This window comes from Peromyscus leucopus, chromosome 8b, assembly GCF_004664715.2.
Source record: "Peromyscus leucopus breed LL Stock chromosome 8b, UCI_PerLeu_2.1, whole genome shotgun sequence".
Classification (NCBI taxonomy): Eukaryota; Metazoa; Chordata; class Mammalia; order Rodentia; family Cricetidae; genus Peromyscus; species Peromyscus leucopus.
In genome coordinates this window covers 82,298,214-82,320,591 of record NC_051086.1, presented here as the reverse complement: position 1 = coordinate 82,320,591, position 22,378 = coordinate 82,298,214, and the positions used below count along the sequence as shown (strand labels likewise).

Below are 22,378 nucleotides of genomic sequence, written 5' to 3'. Positions count from 1 at the left end.
TTCTTCCTCTCTGGCTTGGCCACCAAAACTCTCTTACAGCATAACTACACAGATTTCTGCCTTCTCTTGGACACTTTCTAAAGCAGTTCTGCCATGTAACTGGGGGGAAGGAGAATGATCTTGTCTCTCTTCCCTGTGATCACCACTCTTGGCTAATTCTGAACTTCCTTTGCCTGGCTGTTTTGCTTCTGAGACAAGTGATGAGCTGGCAAACAATTCAGTTTTACACTCATGCTTCTCAACTTTCTGCTGCTCTAGAAAGCACCTTATTGAATTTGTACTTGGAAAAACTTTAGTCCAATTGTATACATTCCAAGGTTTATGAATTGGTAATAGCACTTCATGAAGACGAGTAAATAAGAGCTTTTGTTTTAAACATTTCTATTCAAGATTGAGCAATAGCATGCTGAAATGCTTATGTTCATTTAAAATGATAATGAATGGATTATGTGGTTCAACAAACAGAATCCATCAAGATTTTCATAATTATTACTATTCTGAGGATGAATAGTTAGATTCTTTCTTGGTAGACTCATAGGTTAAAAATAGTTTCAAAGCATTCCCAGATGGCTCCTAAGCATTATGTTTATACTCAGATCAGTGCTGCTCTCGGCCTTGGTCAGAGAAGGCTCTTTTTTGCAATGGGATGAGATTCATAATTGGTGTTGACACTAAGTGATTCTTTAGTGTTCAGACCTGAATGGAATACCTATGTCATCTCCTCCAAAGCTCAGGGAACATTGAAGAAGAGGCAAAAAGAATATAAGAGTCATACAGTGGGTTGGAGTGCTGTGAACTCCTGGATATGACGTGGGCTTTGCACTCATAAACTCATGGCAGCTGTAGTTACCTACACAAGACCTGTATTCTATTGGACCTGTCAACATGTCCTCATGGATGAAGGAGACACCCAGGAGGCCTATCCCTTCCTGAGAGACTATTGGCAGTTAATAGCAGCCACTGGAGTAGCTACTATTAAGTTGTTCACACCCTAGTAAATATACCCTAGCCCATGCTGATACAAGCAACCCTAATGAAATTTAACATGTCACAAAGAGAAATGAAGCAGGAGGGGGACTTTTGGGGAATAGAAATGATCTTGGTGTCAGAGGGAAGGGGATGGGAAAGGTCAATGTGTGCTGAATACAATAAAAATGAAACACACGCACACACACACACACACACACACACACACACAATTATCAAAGACTCAAAAAAACATCCCCACTGAATGACTAGTATCTGTGCCACTTAAAGTAAGAACTTGTTTGTAATTCAATATAATATTTTAAAAACTTTAAGTAATAACATTTTTCAAGTTGTCATCTGGATACTGTTATATAAAACACTACATCTCATCTACCTACCTGTCCAGCACTTGGTTTTGCTTCTCCAGTTATCATCTTAATGGATGTGCTTTTACCAGCTCCATTGTGTCCCAATAATCCTACAATCTCACCTGAGAAAAAGAAGACACATTAGTGATGGTGGTGACGATTACAAATCTCACTGTGTGATAAGTGCTATGGAATGTGTCATAAATACAGTTTTATAGTTATCATTGTCATGTTGTATGAAAGGACCTGAATAAAATAAAATAGAGGATCATGCAGGGATGGAGAGATGGCTCAGCAGTTAAGAGAGTGTACTGCTCTTGTAGAGGACCTAAGCTTGGGTCTTAGTACCCACAGCAGACATCTCATCACCTCTTATAACTCCAGCTCCAGAGAATCTGATTCTCAATCTCGATCTGGCAGCATCTGCTCTCACAAGTGCACATACCCACACATAGACACACAATATACACATAATTAAAAACAAAATAAATCTTTTGAAGGATCATGCTCAGGTATAATAAAGACTACATGTTAAAAACCCTTAGTAAACATCATATTTCATGGAGAAAACTAAAAACCTGGTTCTAATATCAGGAAAAGGATTGGGTGTCCACTTTTACTCCTTTTATTCCACATACTACAAAATTTCAACCATAGCAATTATATAAGAAATAAAAAGCCTATGGGCATAAAGTCAGCAATCAAATCATCCCTGTCAGCCAATAATATGATTCTATACATAGAAAAATCTCTAAAAATTTCACAGGAAGATGAGAGTAACAAGATAGGAAAATCAGCATACAAAATGGGTAGCTTATCTTCTCACTTTAAATTGATTTATTTTATTTTATTTGTATAAGTGTTTGGTCTGCATTTATACCTGTGCATCACATGAGTGCCAGGTGACTGCAGAGGTCAGAAAAGGGGGTAAGATCCCCCAGAACTGGAATTACTGCTGGTTGTGAGCCACCATGTGGGTACTAGTAACCAAACTCAGGTCCTCTGTAAGAACAAGTGGTCCTAACTACCGAGTCATCTCTCCAGCCCCCAGTAGATTTTCTATACATCAATAATGAACGCACTAAGAAACCCAACCAACTCACAATTACACAAATTAAGATATGTAGCAATAAGCCTAACTAAATGGGTGAAAAAAAATCTCTATAATGAAAAGTATAGAATGATGGAAAAAGAAACTGGAGACACTGAGAAATAAAACACAACCAAACAAAAAAAAAATGAAGTGAAAGCTGAAGAGGAACAGTAGATACTGGATAGATGGTGGACAGAGAGTGGAATGGAGTGGAGGGCCAGGTGGATTTTGAGTGGATGGCTATAATAGTATACCACATTTGCATGTATGGAAATGTCAGAGTGAATCCCATTAACTTGTACCATTAATATGTATTAATTAAAAAAACTATATGATGCTGTGAGTGGGATAATGGCCTCAAAAGGAATAGAAACTCTTGGGTTTCAGCCACTTGACCAGAGCCACAGGAGGAGTGACTAGGTCATACTGTGTCCAGTGGAGAAAGACAGAAGTCAGCAAATAGGCTCCTCTTATCCTGTGGTTAAGATATCAGGATGGATGCAGAGACTCACAGCCAAGCACTTGACTAAGCTCCTGGAGTTCAGCTGAAGAGAGGGAGGAGGGATTATAGGAGCAAGGGAGGAGTCAAGATCCTGATGGGAAAAAACCACAGAGAGAGCTGACCCAAGCTAGTGGGAGCTCACAGACTCTGGACTGACAGCCGGGGAGCCTGAATAGGACTGGACTAGGCCCTCTGAATGTGGTGACAGTCGTGTTGACAGTCGATCTGTTTGTGGGGCCTCTGGCAATGGGACCAGGACTATCCTGGGTACATGAACTGGCTTTTTAGAACCCATTCCCTATGGTGAGATTCCTTACTCAACCTTGATGCAGTGGGGAGGGGCTTAGTCCTGCCCCAACTCGGTATGCCAGCCTGTGTTGACCACCCAAGGGAAGCCTTACCCACTACGAGGAGTGAATGGGGGGTGAGATGGGAGGCAGGTAGGAGGGGAAGGGGAAGAGGGGAGGAAGGGGGAAGAGTGTAAAATGAAAAAAAAAAGATATCAGAATAGAATAGCAGAATGTAGGTCAGTTCCCTGGTAAACAGTATTGATCACTAGGAGAGCAACAGCACTGACTAAATAGGAAGACTGTATTTTAAATGGTTCAATAATATTAACAACAACAAAATGTGATTTTTTTCATGTCACGTGACTGTGCCCCTATTCAAAGGCAAAGTCATTTTCATCAAAAAAGAAACAGTCAAGATCACTCCACTGTGAAAAAAAAGAAATAGCACAGCTTCTGAAGCATGTAGAAGGGACAGGGACTCTAACATTTGGAGGGTGCTTCTGAGCAGAACCTCTGTCCAACCTTTTCGAACACAGAAAGAGATATTTCTTGTTGCGATCTTCTTCTTGCTCTTAGAAACAAAGCATTTCTTCTTTTCCCTGTACTCCTTGCGAAGACAGCTGGCGATGATGGCTGGCTTCTGCAAGCAACAAGACATGCCAGTGAACGATGGTTAAAAGCATGCATCTACATGGAGCATCTTAAAACCAACTTAGCGTGACCTTGGTATTTCTACTCATTTCCAGTTAGCACAGCTATTATCTATGTAATCTCATTGATGTCCAATGAATAGATAGTTTGAATCCCTAGAACTGTCTTTGCATTGACGTGGGAACACAGCAAGAAAGAAATACTTCCCTTGTGTTTTAGTAATATAAAATATTTTTGAAACACATCTGCAACTGTAAATTTTACCTAAAAGCCACTAATCTCGAATTTAATAATGTTTCAAAATAATATAATTTTATTATTGTTGTACATTTAAGGATGAATTTTTAGCCTTCAAAGAGACTTGATTTCTCATCTCACTGGCTACCTTGAGTTCACTGAAGGAAAAGATCTATTACAAAAATAAAATAAAATAGAAACAAGTATAATAAAGTCTGTCATTTACCTTTGGTTTAAAAGTGCTAATCATGTCCCTTATTGTACAGAACACCTTGAATATTACTCTGTGGGTGGTGAGTGTTTGTATCAGTCTGGGAACAATCATTAGGGTAAAAAAAACTTATGGTCAATAGAATAGAGTCTCTCAACATTCCAGCTGGGCTAGGTCTTTTACTTGGCCAGGGGCCTGGCCCTTAGCATCGTAAGCCGTGCTAGAGAGAAAGGTGTAATAATTACTTCCTTGATGAGATGTTGTACTGCCCTGACACCTTCAAGAACCCTCACCCCTAGTACAGGAGCACACAGGGCACAGCTGTGTAAAGGCCCTGAACCTGCCTACATAGTTTCTGAATTTTTCAGAAAACTGTAACTTCTCATTCTCTTCCTTCTATCTCTTTTCTAAGCATGTGTTCCTTAACACTTCAGGCTTTTCTTCCAACATTTGCATTTCCTTGTTCTTTCTCTAAAGCCCCCCTCCCTGCAATATGGCTGCTCACTCACCATCTGTCTGATCTCCATGTCAGCTTAAAATGGCATGAGTTTTCCCCTTCCTTCTCCCCTCCGTTCTCCTTTTCCAGGCACCTGCTATGGTGCTACAATTTTCCTACCATGGGGGTTTTCTTTGAAAATATAATAAAATTGTCCTTAAGTTTCCATTTGAGCCCAGTCTTAAATTATTTTAGTAATGAGCCTTAGGACCTCCAAAGGGCATCCCGATTTCTACTCTATCACAACCACTCAGAAGGGAATGGCGACAAGGTAATTTAGTAGTTAAATATACTTACTAGTGTTTGAAAGAGCCCCAAAGGGTTACAGCTTTTACTGAAAGAAATAAAAGGCCCACTGGGACATCCTATGGGTGTTTAATTATAGAACAATTAAGAAAGAAACTTGCATATGTCTGAGGGACTCGGAAAGCTTGGTAAAGGTACATTCTCCAGTGATGGCTGATTGAAAGAACATCAAAAGCAGTCACAGTGGTGCCTATTTCCAACAATAAAATTTTTAGCTGCAAATTTGACATCTGAACTCATATCTCACTTATATCACTAGGCTTTCATCTTTCAAATAGATAAGATAGCTCTTGTGACCTGGTTTACACTCTATTATCAGAGCTTGTAGAACTAGATTGACAATATCTAAGCATGGATGAAATAGTCAGATTGAATATCTCTGCACCTCACCTTTTCAACCAGGACCGAGTGCAGTAAGATTTTTACCCAAAATGCAAATTTATTGAAGAGTAAGGCTGCTGCACCCTGAGCATGAGATCAAGTCAATGGCCACTCAATGATGCGTTATCACCATGCATTCAGGAAAAGTGCTCATTTCCTTTAAGAGTATATATGACGTAGTTGAAGGTGTTCCTTCTTTTAAAGTAGAACTCTCGAACACATGCCTTAACTGCAAACAGTCTTAGGACACTTCTGCTGTGAGCTGCTTTACAGGGTTTACCTCCTGGAAGTCAGCCGAAGTCAAAGCACTTGCTGTCCGTACTCTTTCTAGACGCACATCTTCATCTTCTCCTTCAGGTTCTTCTGGATTGTTAAATACATGACCACTTCTTGAAGAAATTCTACAGACAAAGCAACCCATTAGTAAGTGATCCTTGGGGTCCGTGACTGTATCAAGACCAATTCTGTTCTCTACATTTTATATCGGAGTAGACTGGATGAACAATAAATCTTTATACTATTCATCTCTTGTCAGCAAATCCATTTCCCTCCCACCTCAATGACTACTGGTCCAAGTGTCACCAAGTAAAGCAGTTACTGCTTCTTGACTCTTGTCAGTTCTCTTTCTTATGGACATTTCATTTTTTTAACCTCAATGGGCAGCATCACATGCGTAGTTTAGCAAACAAATTTCACATCACATCTTATGGAGTAAGTACTCTGGGAAGAAAATTAATACAAATTACAAACATTGTCAAGAGTGTTTTTAGAGTGATGGACAAGAATGCTCAGAATCAATCTAGCTATGTGAATAGGCACAGCAACTTCTTTGGGATGTGTCAGAGGAACCCTTGCCTCTCCATTCCAGCTCACACTTTCATGACTAGATAATTACTTTGGGTTCTCTTCTCTTCCTCCCTTCCTTGTTGTGTTCATAGGTGATAGATTAAAAGTTGACTCTTCTATCCAATTTTCTGTAACAAAGATGGCGCTGATGTGGGAGTAGACTGGCCAGCCATTCTCATTTAGCTAGGACAGAAGGGCTTTGACACCTGGGATTCACAGGGGCAAACTGGAAAGTCCCAGCCAAGTGGAGATTCATTTTCTTGGTTTTTGTTTGTTTGGTTTTTGTCATTTGCCATTTTGTTTGTTTTGTTTTTTCAAGACAAAGTTTCTCTGTGTAAAGAGTTCTGGCTCTCCTGGAACTCACTTTATAGACCAGATTGACCTCAAACACAAAAATCCACTTGCTCCCAAGTGCTGGGATTAAAAACATGTAGCATTTTCGCTCATCATTTTTGTTATTTTTTGTTTTTGTTTATTTCTACATTTGTTTACTTATTGTGTGTGTGTGTGTATGTGTGTGTGTGTGTGTGTGTGTGTGTGTGTGAGAGAGAGAGAGAGAGAGAGAGAGAGAGAGAGAGAGAGAGAGAGAGAGAGAGAAGGGGAGGAGGTGAAAAAGGAAAGAACAACTTTCAAGAGTTTGTTCTGTCCTACCACAACGTAGGACTGGGGTTGACCTCAGACCCCCAGTGTCAGTGGCAGGTGCCTTTATCCATTCAGCCACTCCCTTCTCCCACACAAGTGGTGAACTCCAAAGGTAGAATCCAAAAATGGATGAAGACTAAAAAGGACTAATACACTTCTGATTGTGTTCTTGAGTCTTGAATAGAGCATACTTACTTTCAAGCTCCCTGGATACCTAATCCCATTTCTTTTTCTGTTATAGTTTGATAGAAAATGCACATGACCCACTGGCTAGGCTTCTCACTCCATCAGCAAGGGAATTATTGTTGCTGTCATAGTTCCTCCCCCCCCCCTTCATCTCTGTGGTCCTTTCTGCATTGACTGTGTCCCTGAAGCTTTCCAGTACACAGAGCAGTTGTCATTCAAACTAATCTTGTTGCATGTGATGATTCTTGGTCCTTTCCTGCATACAGTGACAGATGAAACCCTGGATTTCCTGTGTTTCTGGTGTGTTGGACCCGTTTTGACCATGGAACCACAATCATCTTTAAGACCCAGGACCCATGTTTTGATGATTGCATCTCTGTTCCCATAGCTATCTCCTCACCACAGCCCAATGGACAGGATATCTCTGAGAACTTGTATGTTGCTCTCATACAAAATCATTCAGTAAAGAACACAACACTATTTGATTTCTCCAAACCTAAACACAGGATCCATTCTCATTGTTTTCATTCCAAGTTTGCTTTCCAAACATCGAAGAATAGCTAGGAAGATGGCAAAATGTAGGAAAGGCTAGGGGAAAGAGAGACGTTGTCAATTAGAAATACCAAATGCTAACATCAGAAGTAAACTGCAAGCTGTCAGCCTTCTACAGATGTACATGAGACAGGATAGTTAAAATTTCAAGAACCAGCTATTCATTTGCTTATGAAACAAGTCAAATCCAATTGCATTTCTTTGTACAGAAACACTGGAAGTGCCCACACTGTACTACATTATCTTATACATTGAACTTCATTCATACTTTGGTTACACCATATGTATGTATGTACATATGTATGTATGTATGTGCATGCATGTATGCATATAGGTATGTGGGAGGGTCAGAGGATGACACTAGGTGTCATTCTCAATCACTCTCCAGCTTATTAACTGAGCCTGCTTCTCTCTCACTTGAATGCAGACCATGTTAGTTCTTGTTCAGAGATGTCATGCCCACCTGGCATTTAAGTGAATACTGGAAATATAAATATACACCCAATCTTGACTCTTGTATAATAATCAATTTATCCATTGAGCTATATCCCCAACCATCTAGACTAGTGGCTCTTAACTTTCCTAATTCTGAAACCCTTTAATACAGTCCCTCAGGCTATGATGATCCCAACCATAAAATTATTTTCATTTCTACTTCATAACTGTAATTTTGCTGCTATTATAAATTGTAATGTAAATATTTTTGGAGACAGATGTTTGCCAAAGGGGTCACCATCCACCAGTTAAGAACTACTGCTCTAGACTATGTCTTTGCAATTGGAAGGTACAGTTTATTTTGTCACTGGTTATTTGTAAAAAAAAAAAAAAAAAAAAAAAGGCTCTATACTTAGAAACATATTACTTTTCTGGAAATTACTTAGGTAAAACATCTTAATTTTCAAACTAGGGCTGGGGATGTTGCTTAGTGGCAGAACATTTGTGTAACAGGTATACATTCTGGATTTGGACTCCAGAACTGGTTTTATTTTTCTCCCCAAAATATGATCAAGAAAGCACCCATGTACCATTTACTTAAGGGTATCTCTGTGTGCAGTAATATTTAAATGAGGGGGTACTTACTACTAGGAACAACAGAAAGGAATAGTCTGTGCTTGATTCTTCAAGACCTATATCATAAAATTGAGAATTCTGCAAAAGAAAGAGCAATTTAAATACAAAGGTTTATAAGTTATAAATGTTATCCAAATGTGACCATTCTTTTCATGGTCTGGGAGCCATGCAGCTTTTCTCTGAAGTATGACATTCAATGTTTGTGAATCATCTACTGAGAGAACCCAGGAAGCAGAGGAGACAGGGTTTCTCACGGCACCTTCCCCTTCTACACTCATGGCCCTCTGTGATACCTCACTCCTTCCTATGATCCTCCACTAGAAACTCTAAAGGATGAAGTGATAATTGTTTTCAGGGAATACATCTAGTCTGTGAATAAAGCTGGTGTGGAGATCCACAGAGGTTTCCTAGTGAGAATCTGAGCTTGCTTTACCCAGCAGAGCTGCATAAGGGAATGATTTGACCACAGGTGTAGTTACCAAGTGTTCAGAAGGGTCTGCACTTGGCTGTGCAGTGTGCTTTGATCTAGCAAGGGGAAGGTCTTTTGACCCATACCTTGGCATTGTTACAAAAAGCCCTTTTGAAAAGATAGAAGAGGCCAGTGGATTTTGATCCAGGTCCTCCCGAAGCTATCCTGTGTTTCTGTCTGTCTCCTCTCTGCTATCTTTCTATCTACAAGTTTCTTATTCCTCTCTCCTCCTCATAGGAACCCTTTAAAAAAAAGGTGGGAGCTGGCCTCCTACAAGCTGGGATTGCTGTTGTATCATCTCTAGTTACAAAGTATCAAATACAAAAATGTAGCATAAAATTGATACAAATACTAGCACTTTAAAGCCTCAAAGCTCAAAGATAAGGAAAGAATTTTATATGTACTATCAGGGTTGAGCATGTCCAAGGATTTTATTAATATTAGTGTTCTTTTTCCTACTGCTCACTACCCATCTCCCCAGGATATAGCCACAAAGGCTACTTTTTTTTTTTTTAACTTGTAGGTAAATGGAGCTCCCCTCAGGCAAAAATCTTCATGGCTCAATTAAGAATATTCTACATTTTCAGTCTTCCACGTACATATTTTCTAACTTGAGGACAAAGCTTTTCTAACTGACCTCCTATTCAGAGACACTTGTACAAATGTTATATATTTCTTACCTGCAAATGTAGGAATGTGCAGCCTGCCAGGGTAGCAGGCGGGATTAGGGTAATGGCACAAAACAGAAATTCATCTGGAAAGGGACCAAGAATCATAAAACATATAGAAAAAAGAGTGACCTAAAAGAAAATGAAATACACATTTTAAGTTGTTTTCTAAAATGCAATGTAAGGGGCTACAGGTTGGCTCAGCAGTTAAGAGCATGTACTGCTCTTACAGAGGACCTGAATTTAGTTCCCAGTACTCATATCATAACTCCAGCTTCAAGGGACACAACACCTTTTTTTTTTGCAGCTTTATTTTTGAAAATACATACCCATATACATAGTTAAAAATAAAAATAAATCTTAAAACCAAAAATTTAGTGTGTGTTGCTCAAATTCTAAATGGTCTTACCAATAATAAAAACCTGGAGTCAGATATTGGGGTAAATGCTGAAAAACAGAGACAAAGGAACAAGTCACTAGAGAAATTTCTCTCCACTACAGAATTCTCAGGCCGAATGGAAGGTGAGATCCTATCTCCACGAATCTTCTGACTGAAAGTCTCTGAGCCCTTAGCCAAAAAGCTGTAGTTCCTGTCTTCTCATGCCTTCTCTACCTTTCTCCACCCAGCCATTTCACTTCCTTCCTACTGCTGGGATAAATGGAGTGTGTGCTTCCCAAATACTGGTAGCAAAGGCATGAGATCTCAAGTGCTGGGATTAAAGGCTTGTGACTCCCAAGTACTGGGATTAAAGGTGTGTGCCACCACTGTATGGCTCTGTCTCTCTTCTAGACTGAATCAATCTCATGCAGTCCAGGGTGGCTTTGAACTCACAGAGGTCTAGATGAATCTCTGCCTCCTGAGTGCTAGAATTAAAGGTGTGTGTCACCACTGCCTGGCATCTATGTTTAATCGAGTGGCTGTCTCTGTCCTCTGATTCTTAGGCAAGCTTTATTTGATACACAATATATCACCAAATGTGCTTTCAGTTTAGAGAAAGTTTGCATTGAATATATTCTAATCTGATTTCCATTTCATAAACTAGGTTAAAAATCGACTTTTCTTCCTAGACTTAGGAATCATTTGGCTTGACATTCGAAAATTGGCAAAGCTGGACAGATATAGGATCTGATGTATGAAGTTTCTATATCCAGTTTTAATTACAGAAGAACAAAAATTAAATTGGTTTGATGTTGTGTAGGCAGTTAAATAAGCTATAGGTAATAATAAAAAAGAAATAGTTTCAAATTGAATGGAAGCAGTACTTTTTTAGAGATTTCCCCCACCCAGATACATTGATAAGAGAATTTTAGGTGTGCAACATGGCTCTGAGTAGCACTGGAACCTGTAGTAGAATATTATTTTAAGGTGTGCTACTTTTGTTTATGTTGCATTTGCTCAACTCTGTGAAGCTGTGTTACTGTGCCTGTCTAAAACACCTGATGGTCTAATAAAGAGCTGAATAGCCAATTAGCAAGGCAAGAGAAAAGGTAGGCAGGGCTGGCAGTCAGAGAGAATATATAGAGGGAAAATCTGGGCAGAGAGATGAAATAGCCAGAGAAGGAGGAGGACTCTAGGGACCAGCCCCCCAGCTACACAGCAAGCCATGGAGTAAGAGTAAGATTTACAGAAGTAAGAGAATGGGAAAAGCCCAGAGGCAAAAGGTGAATTGGGTAAGTTAAGAAAAGCTGTCTAGAAACTAAGCCAAGCTAAGGCTGGGAGTTCATAATTAAGAATAAGTCTCTGTGAGTGATTTATTTGGGAGCTGGGTGTCAAGCCCTCCAAAAGAATAAAAAGCAAACAACAACAGTTACCAACAGAACAGAAGTCACAGGTGCAAACTTTAAAACATCATGGCCTCACCTTTTCCTTTCTAAGAAATGCCAAAGCTTTTCTATCAGGTTCTGTGCTTTTCTTCAGTTCATTCTGATGCCAGAGTACTTTTCTCTGACTGTATTTCCATTCTAAAACCTTCTAAGTTTTCCCTTAACAAAACATAGACGACTGTAGGATTCATCAGTGAGAATGTCATTTACGGCAAGCCATGATTCTAGTCTTAATTTCCATCCTAACAAGGTCCCTTCCTGTAATCTGCTTTCTACTCTACACCGTTTCACTAGGTTCTACTGTTATATAGGAGAGGCTCAGGTTTCTCTTCTTTTGGATTTTTTATCCCATTTGCCTTTTCTTCTAAAGAAGAAAAGTGTATCTTTAGAAAATTATCATCGTTAGGAAATCTTACTCCCTATTAACTTTCAGGAATTAATCTCTTCTTCATATATGGTTTTTATTATTCAATTGTGTGGATGTGTAATATATATATATATATTATTTTAATTATTCAGTTTTATGATACTATGCCATGCCGTATGCCAATGTCCATGCTAACTTGTGGAAACAAGTGTGTTGTGGATATCGCTCTGTATAAATAAACACTGATTGGCCAGTAGCCAGACAGGAAGTATAGGCGGGACTAACAGAGAGGAGAATTGAGGGAAACGAGAAGGCAGAGAGGGAGACTGCCTGGAGCCGCCACCAGGACAAGCAAGATGTAAGGTACCAGTAAGCCACAAGCCACGTGGCAAAGTATAGTGTAGCTAGAGTTTTCATGCCTGGCCCACAGTCAGGACAAATCTCTATCACCCGCCAGTCCCACAGCCGCTAGACCCAACCAAGTAAACACAGAGACTTATATTGCTTTCAAACTGTATGACCGTGGCAGGCTTCTTGCTAACTGTTCTTATAGCTTAAGTTAATCCATTTCTATAAATCTATACCTTGCCACGTGGCTCGTGGCTTACTGGCATCATCACATGCAGCTTGTCATGGTGGCGGCTGGCAGTGTCTCTGACTCAGCCTTCCCACTTCCCAGAATTCTTTTCCTCCTTGTCCCGCCTATACTTCCTCCTGCCTGACTACTGGCCAATCAGTGTTTTATTTACTAACCAATCAGAGCAACACATTTGCCATACAGAACACCCCACAGCAGTATAGATTAATAGAAATAGGCTAAATATAAGAGTAAGAGCTAGACAATGATAGGCCTGAGCTAATGACCAAGCAGTTTAAATAATGTAAGAGTTTGTGTGTTTATTTTGTAAGTAGGCTCTGGGACTGGCGGGACTTGGTGGGACCTGGAGAGAAAAGCTCTCCAGCTGCACAAGTGACTATAAACTATTGCAATTAATTTGTATAAAATGAGAATATGAGTAGTGTGGCAAATACAAATACAGCATCATCTGATGCTGAAGTATATCAATTTGAGGTGCCTCCAGTGCCTCAAATACAAAATATTAGGGGTGAAGGTTCGTTCTTATTTAACTCCCTGGAAGCAGAGACTAAATAATCTGCATGTTTCCTTCCTCAAGTTCTAGTACAGAGAGAAAAATTAAGTATTTTTTAAAAAATAAAAGCTAGAATAAATACATATAAGTCACACATATTTCCCTTATAAGTTTAGAAAAAGATGTCATTTGATGATTCTTAACAAGTAATCTCTCAAGAATCATATTTTAATTTTAGATTTTAAATTAACAAAATTTCTAGTCTTCTGAAATTTCCATGTCCTTTGTACCTCATTTAATTCTTTTTTCCCAAAAGAAATTTCAAAACTATCTCTAGGTTTGTTTTATGATCCTATAACTTATTCTGTTAACTTTAAAGAAAGTGAAATGGAAATAGGGAAATTTTAACATATATTATACATTTCCATAATTATCTCAAATGAAAATTCTCAGAAAAATACATGTGAAGTATTTTAAAGTATAATTAGTTTATTTTACACCAACCAAAAACATTAAAAAAGTGTTAGTACTAAACTTCACCATAAAAGTAAAAACATAGTAAACATACTTACAATATAAAAGCAAAGTGACCAAATGCCACTATTTTTCCTCCCCTTGTGATAGATGAATGAAATCACATAAGTCATAAAAATAATTGACATGGCATAACCACCAACATACAGCATCTGGAATTAATAGGAATATGAGAATAAGTATTGTGATACATGAAAACATTTGAATGTATTAATATCATGAAACAATATTTTCATGTTCCTTCATTTATAATAACTTAAATATCACAGAGAGTGGTAGAGTGGGTGGCTTAGACTTCTCATTTCTCAGCAGGAACATTATAAAAAACACAAAACCAGGAGAGAGGCAACTGTCAGTTTTATGCAAGCAAAAGTTTACATACAACAACTAACTCAAAAAACAACAACTTAGAGGGCTTTGGTGTGTTCTGACTACTCTTGGTCTACCACAGTCCCTGCTTGGAGATAGTCATACCGATGGGTGCTTGTATTCTCAGTATAGGATCTTGGTTTCTGGTGCCACTTAAGTGAAGCTTTATGTGTGAGGGTGACAAAAATGTTTAAGAATATAATTTGAGAATATGCAACCAGTGTTACTGAATCTCAAAGACAAAACAGTCAAAGGGAGCCAGCCATAGTAGTTTTTGATTTTCAATCTTAGCACTCAGGATGATCTCCATATGTTCAAAGCCAGCTAGAACTACACAGTTAGACCCTGTCCAAAAAAAAAGCCATAGCAACAATTTTATGTCATATATATTTTAACCACACTTTAAGAAAGCCTTATAAAAATGAAAATATTAAAAAAACTGAAATAGTGTGTTATATGTTAATGTCAAGTTTTTGGTTGAATCACTTAATTATAGTTGTTTTAGGAATGTTGTCACTTACCTGAATAAATAGATCTCCAGTTGCAAGTATACTCTCTTGGGCTGAGGCATAGAATGCAACATACATAGATGAAGTGAGTGCCCAGTAGATTGGAACCTCAACCAGAGCCTGCCCAAACCAGTATGCAGATGGGCAGAGACCTGAAATCCACAGCTGGAGCTGAGCTCTGTTCTAATATGAAATTGCAATCATCAGTTGGATATTATTTTTGTAAAACTAAGAATCATATAGAAAATAAGCAAATGAGATAGCCATCATTAGTGATTAAACACTACACAGACTAAGGGAAGTGGATCATCCTAAAGCTTCTCTATCAAAACTTGCTGTTGCTATTAATACAAATAGTTTATCCTAATGTGCTGTTGTAGTTAATAAAAATAAATCATCCAAAGTCACTGACAGAGTAATAGTGCAGTCAATCAAACATTGACTTAATGGCCCAAGGGGTAAAATCCTCCATCTAAGCACTAACTTTCAGTGGTAAAACAATTAATCTCTTACACTTATGAAGGTAGCCATTTTTTATGTAAAATTCTCATTGTTTTATTCTGATTAAAACACTGTAAATAATTGCATATGGCATTATAGCTTTGGAGTTGCTCATTTTAAAGTCATTAATATATTTCATAATAATATACATTGGCTGTGTAGTTATTTTATGTTCCAGATATATGCTACACTAAATTTTATATTAAGAAATCTACCAAGTGATACAAATTTCAAAAGTTTTCTTCAGGTGTATTTTCTATCGTTTCTATCTCTCCTGCTTTTGATCATCTTATTAAAGGTATGATAGCTCAATTAATATTGTCCCAAGAATCATTAAAGCTTAGATTATTTTTCCAGAGTTGTTTTTCTTTTCTGTGCTTCAGTTTTATGGTCTATTGTTGCTGTCTTCCAGTTCATTCTTTTTTTTACCTGTGTGTTTTATTTTAAATCACATTCATTGTTTTCTATACAGATATGTCAGGTATGTATAGGAGTTCCACTTGATTGTTTTTTTTTATACCTTTCCTGACCATGTTCATTCTTTTGATTAAAACCTTGATCATAATAACATTTTCTTTTTAAATATTACTTCTTTTATTTTCCTTGTCATTTCTGGGTCTGTTTTCAATTGACCTTTTCCCTTCTTGTTTCAGTACATGTTTTCCTGTTTCTTTGAAATCCAAGTAATTTTTCTTGGATATTGGACATTGTGAATTTACCTTGTCACATACTGGGTTTGTATTCTTACTTAAGAAGGTTTGATTTTTGTCCTGGCAAGTGTTACCATATTTGTAGATTAACTTGAACCTTTTGTTTTTATTAAATGCTTTACTCAAGAACTACTTTAGCCCTATTCTTTTGGATGAGGTGTGTGTGTGTGTGTGTGTGTGTGTGTGTGTGTGTGTGTGTACACATATGTGTGTTCACATGTGAATGCACAGGTGTGGGCTTGCATCCTATGGATGTATGTGCCTTTTGAGGCTGGAGATTGATATTGAATTGTGGTGATGTATTGTGTAGCCTAATAAACTTGCCAGGATCAGAGGTCAGAGCCAGCCACTGGATTAGACATAAAGGTCAGGCAGTGGTGGCACACCCCTTTAATCCCAACACTTGAGATCTCATGCCTTTGCTTGGGAAGCACACACACCTTTAATCCCAGAAAGTAATATGGCAGGGCAGAGAAAGGTATGTAAGGCGTGTGGAAACAGGAACTCACTCTCTTTATTAGACTGAGGATTTTGTAGAGGTAAGGACTAGTGACTGGCTGTTCTGCTTCTCTAATCTTTCAGCTTTCACCCTGATATCTGGCTCTGGGTTTTCTATTAAAGACCATCTAAGATTCTAACAACATTGGGCATCTCCCTCCATCATCATCATCATCATCATCATCATCATCATCATCATTTAGACAGGATCTCTCACTGAACACAGGACTCATTGATTTGGATAGAGTGAGTTCCTGGAATCTTCCTGTCTCTGCTTCCTAGTGCTGGAGTTGAGAGCATACCACCACGGCTTGATTTTTACATGGATGCTAGGGATCAAAGTCAGGTCCTCCTGCCTGGATGGTAAGCACTTTACTCACTGAGCTGTGTCCCTGGTTCTTAAATCTTGCTCTGAAGTTGAATCCTTTGGTGAACCCCTACAATTCATGATTGGAAATAGGTATTTCCAGTCTTGCATCACTTTTTGAACTTGCTCATCTTATGGAGACCTGTACATTCTTGACACCATGAAGTTCTACCCTATGTATACATAGCTCAGTATTGGCACAGACTCTAAACAACCCTGTGTAGAGTTCTATAGTCCTTGCTCTATGTAATTTCTTCTTTGACAGAACACTTATATGCAATTTCTAGCCACTGTAATCTTTTTGAATTCCAAGTTCTTCTTTTTATTTTAATAAGATCTTTGTGTGATGCTTGAGATCTTTCTCTCTGTTTCATGAATTATTTCCAAGAAGAAAGGTGTGACATACAACTCAAATTTTTTGTTTGATTGTTTTTGTTTTTCAAGACAGGGTTTCTCTGTGTAGCTTTGTGCCTTTCCTGGATCTCGCTCTGTAGCCCAGGCTGGCCTCGAACTCATAAAGATCCGCCTGGCTCTGCCTCCCAAGTGCTGGGATTTAAGGCGTGTGCCACCATTGTCTGGCAACAACTCAAATTTATTATTTCCTTTTCTAAGGAAATCTCAACCAGTCTTCCACTGAAAGATTAAGTTTTAGGGGGTCAAATTTCATCATAATGCCTCCATTATCCAGAAGTAAAACAAACCAAGCTTTTATCTACTTCTCATTTTCTTTTCTCTTTATCTTTCCATCTGTTCCTCCATCCTCCTTCCTTTATTGCATTCTTGCTTTTTACTTCTATAATGTGCAATTGTATTTGAATTAACTGCTCAGTGTATAAACATGCACACCACACTAAATAAAAGTTCCACAATCACATTATAAATAACTTCCAATTGTTTAAATCAACTAAAATTTCCATTATTTCCCACTACCTTATAGTCATCAATGCTGGTCATGGAGATATAAGGAGGAACAGAGGCCATCACGAGGATACATGAGAAGAAATAAGGCAAATTATAGAATGGTCCGTAGCTATTATCCTAGGAATGAAAGTAATGCAGTGTACTTAATGTGCAAAGTAGAAAATCATTGTCCAGATTAAATTGCTCAAAATATAATCAATTTCCTATAATATTGCCTTGGGTTTGTTTTGAGATTTCCTCCTCTTTACATCCTAATTCAATTTTCAATATATATTTTGCTTATATATACATATATATACATACATACATATATATATCCATGATTATGAAAATGGAAATAATAATGAAGACAAGGCATTATTATGACTGCAAAATTCTAAAATTTAGACTGACATTTAAAGATGATCAGTATTTTTAGGCTTTCAATAACTGTTGTAATATTTTGGCAGTTTAAACCAATGCAACCAATTTAATATTCAGGAATTCCAACCTTACAAGTTTCACATTCTATTTTCCCCCTCCTCCTCCCTGCCTTCCTCCTTCTTATCATGAAAATGCAGGTTAGCCTTGAACTCATAATGTTCCTGCCTTAACCTCCCAACTCCTAGAATTATAGGTGTGAGTCAGAGTGTTTGGATTCTCTCTCCTAATTTATCATTTAGTACTTACAGGTAACAGTTCAACTGAATATGCATAGTCATATATGATATATTATAACAGTGTATATATCAAATTTATATAAATACATACTAAGATAGATCCAAATGCTTATCTAATGTAGGAAAGAAACTCTAACAATAACATAGAAACCATTCAGAATGGAATGATCCAGAAAGCTTGAGATACAGTAGAATCTACACATACACACCAACCTCAGGAAATGTGCTGCGGTCAGTTTGAATGTGTGCTGATGATGTGAACAGTCCAAGTAGCCCATTACTCACAATATCCACCAGAACTGGAAAACAATTCAGTCTCTTGGTGTTGCATACTAACATAAAGTTGTAATTCTAGAATGTAACAAAAAGATTATCAGCACAGAAAGAGGAAACATAAAAGCAGTGTGTGCAATGTGTAAACACTTTTCAAATGCTGACAGGAGGGTGCATTCTTTGTGATGTGGTTGATGTACTGGTGCTTCTTCAATTCCTCTTTCCTTGAAGACGCACAAATCAATGCCGTAATTTTTAAATACCCTAATTAAGTATTGGAAAATAAGTAAAATTTAATACAAATCTTTAATGGGACAAACTAATTATGACTACAGTCATGTAGTCATTCCTTAGAATTGAAACATTCCCTCCTGAAGGAGATGTGAGATGGATAAGAATCAAGAAGTCCATGAAATGACATGGCCTATGAGGCCCCTTCTTGTGGCTCTAGTTATGCTGCTGAAGGAGAAGAGACTCTTCTGTGGAGCTGTCTACAAACTGCAGTGAACTGTAGTGATGGTCTTTTGGGAACTGTTGCTCATGCTGGGGTGAACTCTGTGATAATACAGATGCCAGATTCACCCACACTCCTGTAAGAAAATCCAATAAACTGATTGGTTTACTAAGCTAGATGTGTAGAATAAGTTCTTTGGTTTTATTCACATCTCAAGAAAGGCCATGTAACATTTACAGACTGTGCCTAATTTAGGGGTTACATTTGGGGCCTCTGGCCTGCAGTTTGAAATAACAGCTAGAAATTGTATTGTTTTTAATTTTTCACATTCATTAATCAATGTGTGTGTGTCTACATCTATGCATGTACACACATGTGCATGTGTGGAGGTCAGAGGACAACTTGCAGGAGTCAGTTCTCTCCACCATGTGGATTCCAGGAATCAAACTCAGGTAATAATTGTATATTGAGCTAGTAATTAATATAACTTTATTATTATTAAACCCGTGAACAAAGTTCTCTGAAAAAGAATGAAAGTAGGAATCTTATGCATTCTCTTAAGTAAGTTTTAGGTTTACATGGTATAATCATAGCCCAAATTCTCTCCCCAAATTTAAAATATATGGTCATATACATTATTGGTATAAAATGTCTCGGACTCCATTTTTCATCATATTGTCCTGTCAGAGCCACAGCTCTGTCCCTAGTCACTAACTGGAGACGCACGTACATTCTCACCACCAGACAGTATGATAGCTCCATTGTACAGAGTATCTTCTGTGCCATTTCTAGTCCCAAAGGCATCAACGTCCAAAGATATGTTCTGTTTCTCCAGCGAATGTATGAAGTCATCAATCTGTGCTCCTAATAGATAGTAAAACAGGCACTATAAACCAAGGGAATGCAACATGATTATGTATCAAAATGACTCTTCTGTCATTTATATATTACAGCATGGAATAGTGTAGATTTTAATTCTCCTCTGAACAAATACCTGTCGTTCCCTGTTTGCTTTATGTATCTGCATGCATGTTAGCATAAGTGTGGGAGCACATGTGAGTACATGCATGTGGAGGCCAAAGTGGAAGCAGACATCTTCTTTGATCACTCTTTACTGTATGTATTGAAGCAGGGTCTCTCACGTGGGCCAGACACACCCATTCAGCTGGTCTTTCTGGTCACCTTGTTCTGGGTAGCACTGTCTCTGCCTCCTGAGCTCTGGGATTATAGAGAGGCCTCCATACCCAACAAGCATTTATGTGGGCTCTGGAGATCAGAACTCTGTCCTCACACTTGCACTGAACCTTCTTCCTAGGTCTTCTCTCCTTTTATAGACTTTCTAAATATGGTTCAATAATGATATTAATAATAATGCTTGTATACTTCTGATTTCTTTTAGTTAAAAAATAACTCTGATCATTAAAAATAACGTTTGCTAACATCTTGTGAGTTTTAGAATAGAAATAGAAATGAACTAAACAATATATTATTGCCTTATCCTAATGGCTGCAACGGTGGTGATATAATTAAAATGTTTTAAATTTTACAAGTTATTCCTACCAACATGCTATTCTATCCAACTTCTCAAATCTCCTGTTATGGTCATTGTGACATTAAACTTTCACAGTATTTTTATGTAAAACTTCTTGATTTTTTTTTTTTTTTTTTTGGTTTTTTGAGACAGGGTTTCTCTGTGTAGCTTTGCGCCTTTCCTGGAACTCACTTGATAGTCCAGGCTGGCCTCGAACTCACAGAGATCCGCCTGGCTCTGCCTCCCGAGTGCTGGGATTAAAGGCGTGCGCCACCACCGCCCGGCTAAACTTCTTGATTTTCAATGTGTGCTGATATAATACATATCTCCTTTATCATACATTTCTGGCGTCATTGTTCCAATTTAGGATGGAGTTTCCTAAACTAGGTGCAAAACATGTTCATCTTTTTTTCATGTGTGTCTTTTCTAAGCAATGTTTTTTAACAGTGACAATATTCCTCAACTACATATTAGCGGCCTTTTTACCTGTTTTGTTGATGATCAATAAGTTAGTGAGAGGCTCGTGTGGTTGTTGGCCAGGGGAGAGGAAGTACATAGAAGGAGACAGTTCCCAGCAGTAATCGCTGTCACGTACTATCCTATGGATATTTGCTGACAAGACATGCAGAAGTCCAATCCCCAAAATCAGAATCCTACATAGAAAAAAAATTGACAGCATAGACCTGTAGCCATTTTCCAGTCTTTAAAACATTCTTTAAAAGATACGGATAGAATACAAGCAAGACATTAGTAAAAATAGACAGTCGTATGCATGGTGCCTTGTTTTAGTTCTTGAACTTTTCCTCATCTCTGAAATGGGAGTGATAACCAGGACTTGCCCTCAGTACACTCCCCTTGCTGCTCTCTGACCATGGGACAGCCCGTACAGTTTTAGAAGGGGGTTCCTTAGATTCTAAGCTGAACTTTAGTCTCATTTTCACCTGCTTCTATTCTACTGTCCTGCCTGCCCCCCGCCCCCGACTCAAGTCTTGCTCTCCCCACCCCCACCACTGTCTACTCTTGTTCATGGCAACACAGTTTTCTCATCCTCATAGGGTCAAAATGCCATCCATTTTTGTGTTTCTCTTTCCTTTGATCCCCATCTGAAAACATGTAAAAATTATATTTCAGAACTCCAGCACTAATGCCAGAACCTCATCCTTATGTCCTTTGCAGGCATGGGGAACTCCAAGACTTCTCGCCTGCTGGGCTCTGTGGTTGCCAAACCTCTGTTCTTGCTTCTCCCACTCTGATTTTCAAAGCATTTCTGAATTATCTGCAAAGATTTTTTTCTTTTGATCTCAACCTTATAAATGTTTTCGATTTGAATCACTTATTCAACAAGTACAACTGGAATTCTCTATATGCCCTGGCTCCCATGTGTGAACAGACTGACATATTATTGATTGACTATGAGATGAGCACAGGGGACTAATGTCACGAGACCAATTCCTTGGGAGTCAACTGATGTCTTACATGTCCAGCTCCTAAAAGTGCCCGACATTTGGCAGGCACTGAGAAGGGTCAGCCTTCACATAAGAGCCCCAGAGACACGGGAGAATGTGAACAGGTATCACCTTTACAGACACATTCCAGTTCCAGAGAATTCTGTGAAATCTGTGAGTCAGGAGTCAAACACACACGTACAACATTAAGTTCTAAGGTGTCCGTTGTTTCTACTGCGGAGACTTTAATGGAGTAACAGTAATAAAGAAAGCGTCTATGCCTTATATTATTTCTGAGAGCTTTTTCATCCAATGTATTAATATAATAATGTGTAAATACCAAGAATGTTAACAGAAATAACAGGTACATACCTGCACTGGAATTTA

General features: G+C 38.3%; 1 protein-coding gene across 5 annotated transcripts in view; it reads right to left on the bottom strand.

Moving 5' to 3' along the window:
- Positions 1-22,378, bottom strand: part of LOC114690456 (ATP-binding cassette sub-family A member 8-A-like) — a 70,137-nt gene that overhangs the window by 11,411 nt on the left and 36,348 nt on the right. For 4 of the 5 annotated variants that reach the window (XM_028865274.2, XM_028865273.2, XM_028865276.2 and 1 more), the window contains 12 exons: positions 21,033-21,199; positions 19,746-19,879; positions 18,502-18,639; positions 17,639-17,746; positions 14,645-14,815; positions 13,793-13,906; positions 9,951-10,070; positions 8,811-8,879; positions 7,675-7,766; positions 5,785-5,905; positions 3,745-3,862; positions 1,368-1,459 (listed from right to left, as the gene is read on the bottom strand). In XM_028865274.2, the coding sequence (XP_028721107.1) occupies positions 1,368-1,459; positions 3,745-3,862; positions 5,785-5,905; positions 7,675-7,766; positions 8,811-8,879; positions 9,951-10,070; positions 13,793-13,906; positions 14,645-14,815; positions 17,639-17,746; positions 18,502-18,639; positions 19,746-19,879; positions 21,033-21,199 (1,444 nt within the window). The remainder of the gene's footprint in view (positions 1-1,367; positions 1,460-3,744; positions 3,863-5,784; positions 5,906-7,674; positions 7,767-8,810; positions 8,880-9,950; positions 10,071-13,792; positions 13,907-14,644; positions 14,816-17,638; positions 17,747-18,501; positions 18,640-19,745; positions 19,880-21,032; positions 21,200-22,378) is intronic. The other variant, XM_037201318.1, reaches the window with a different exon arrangement.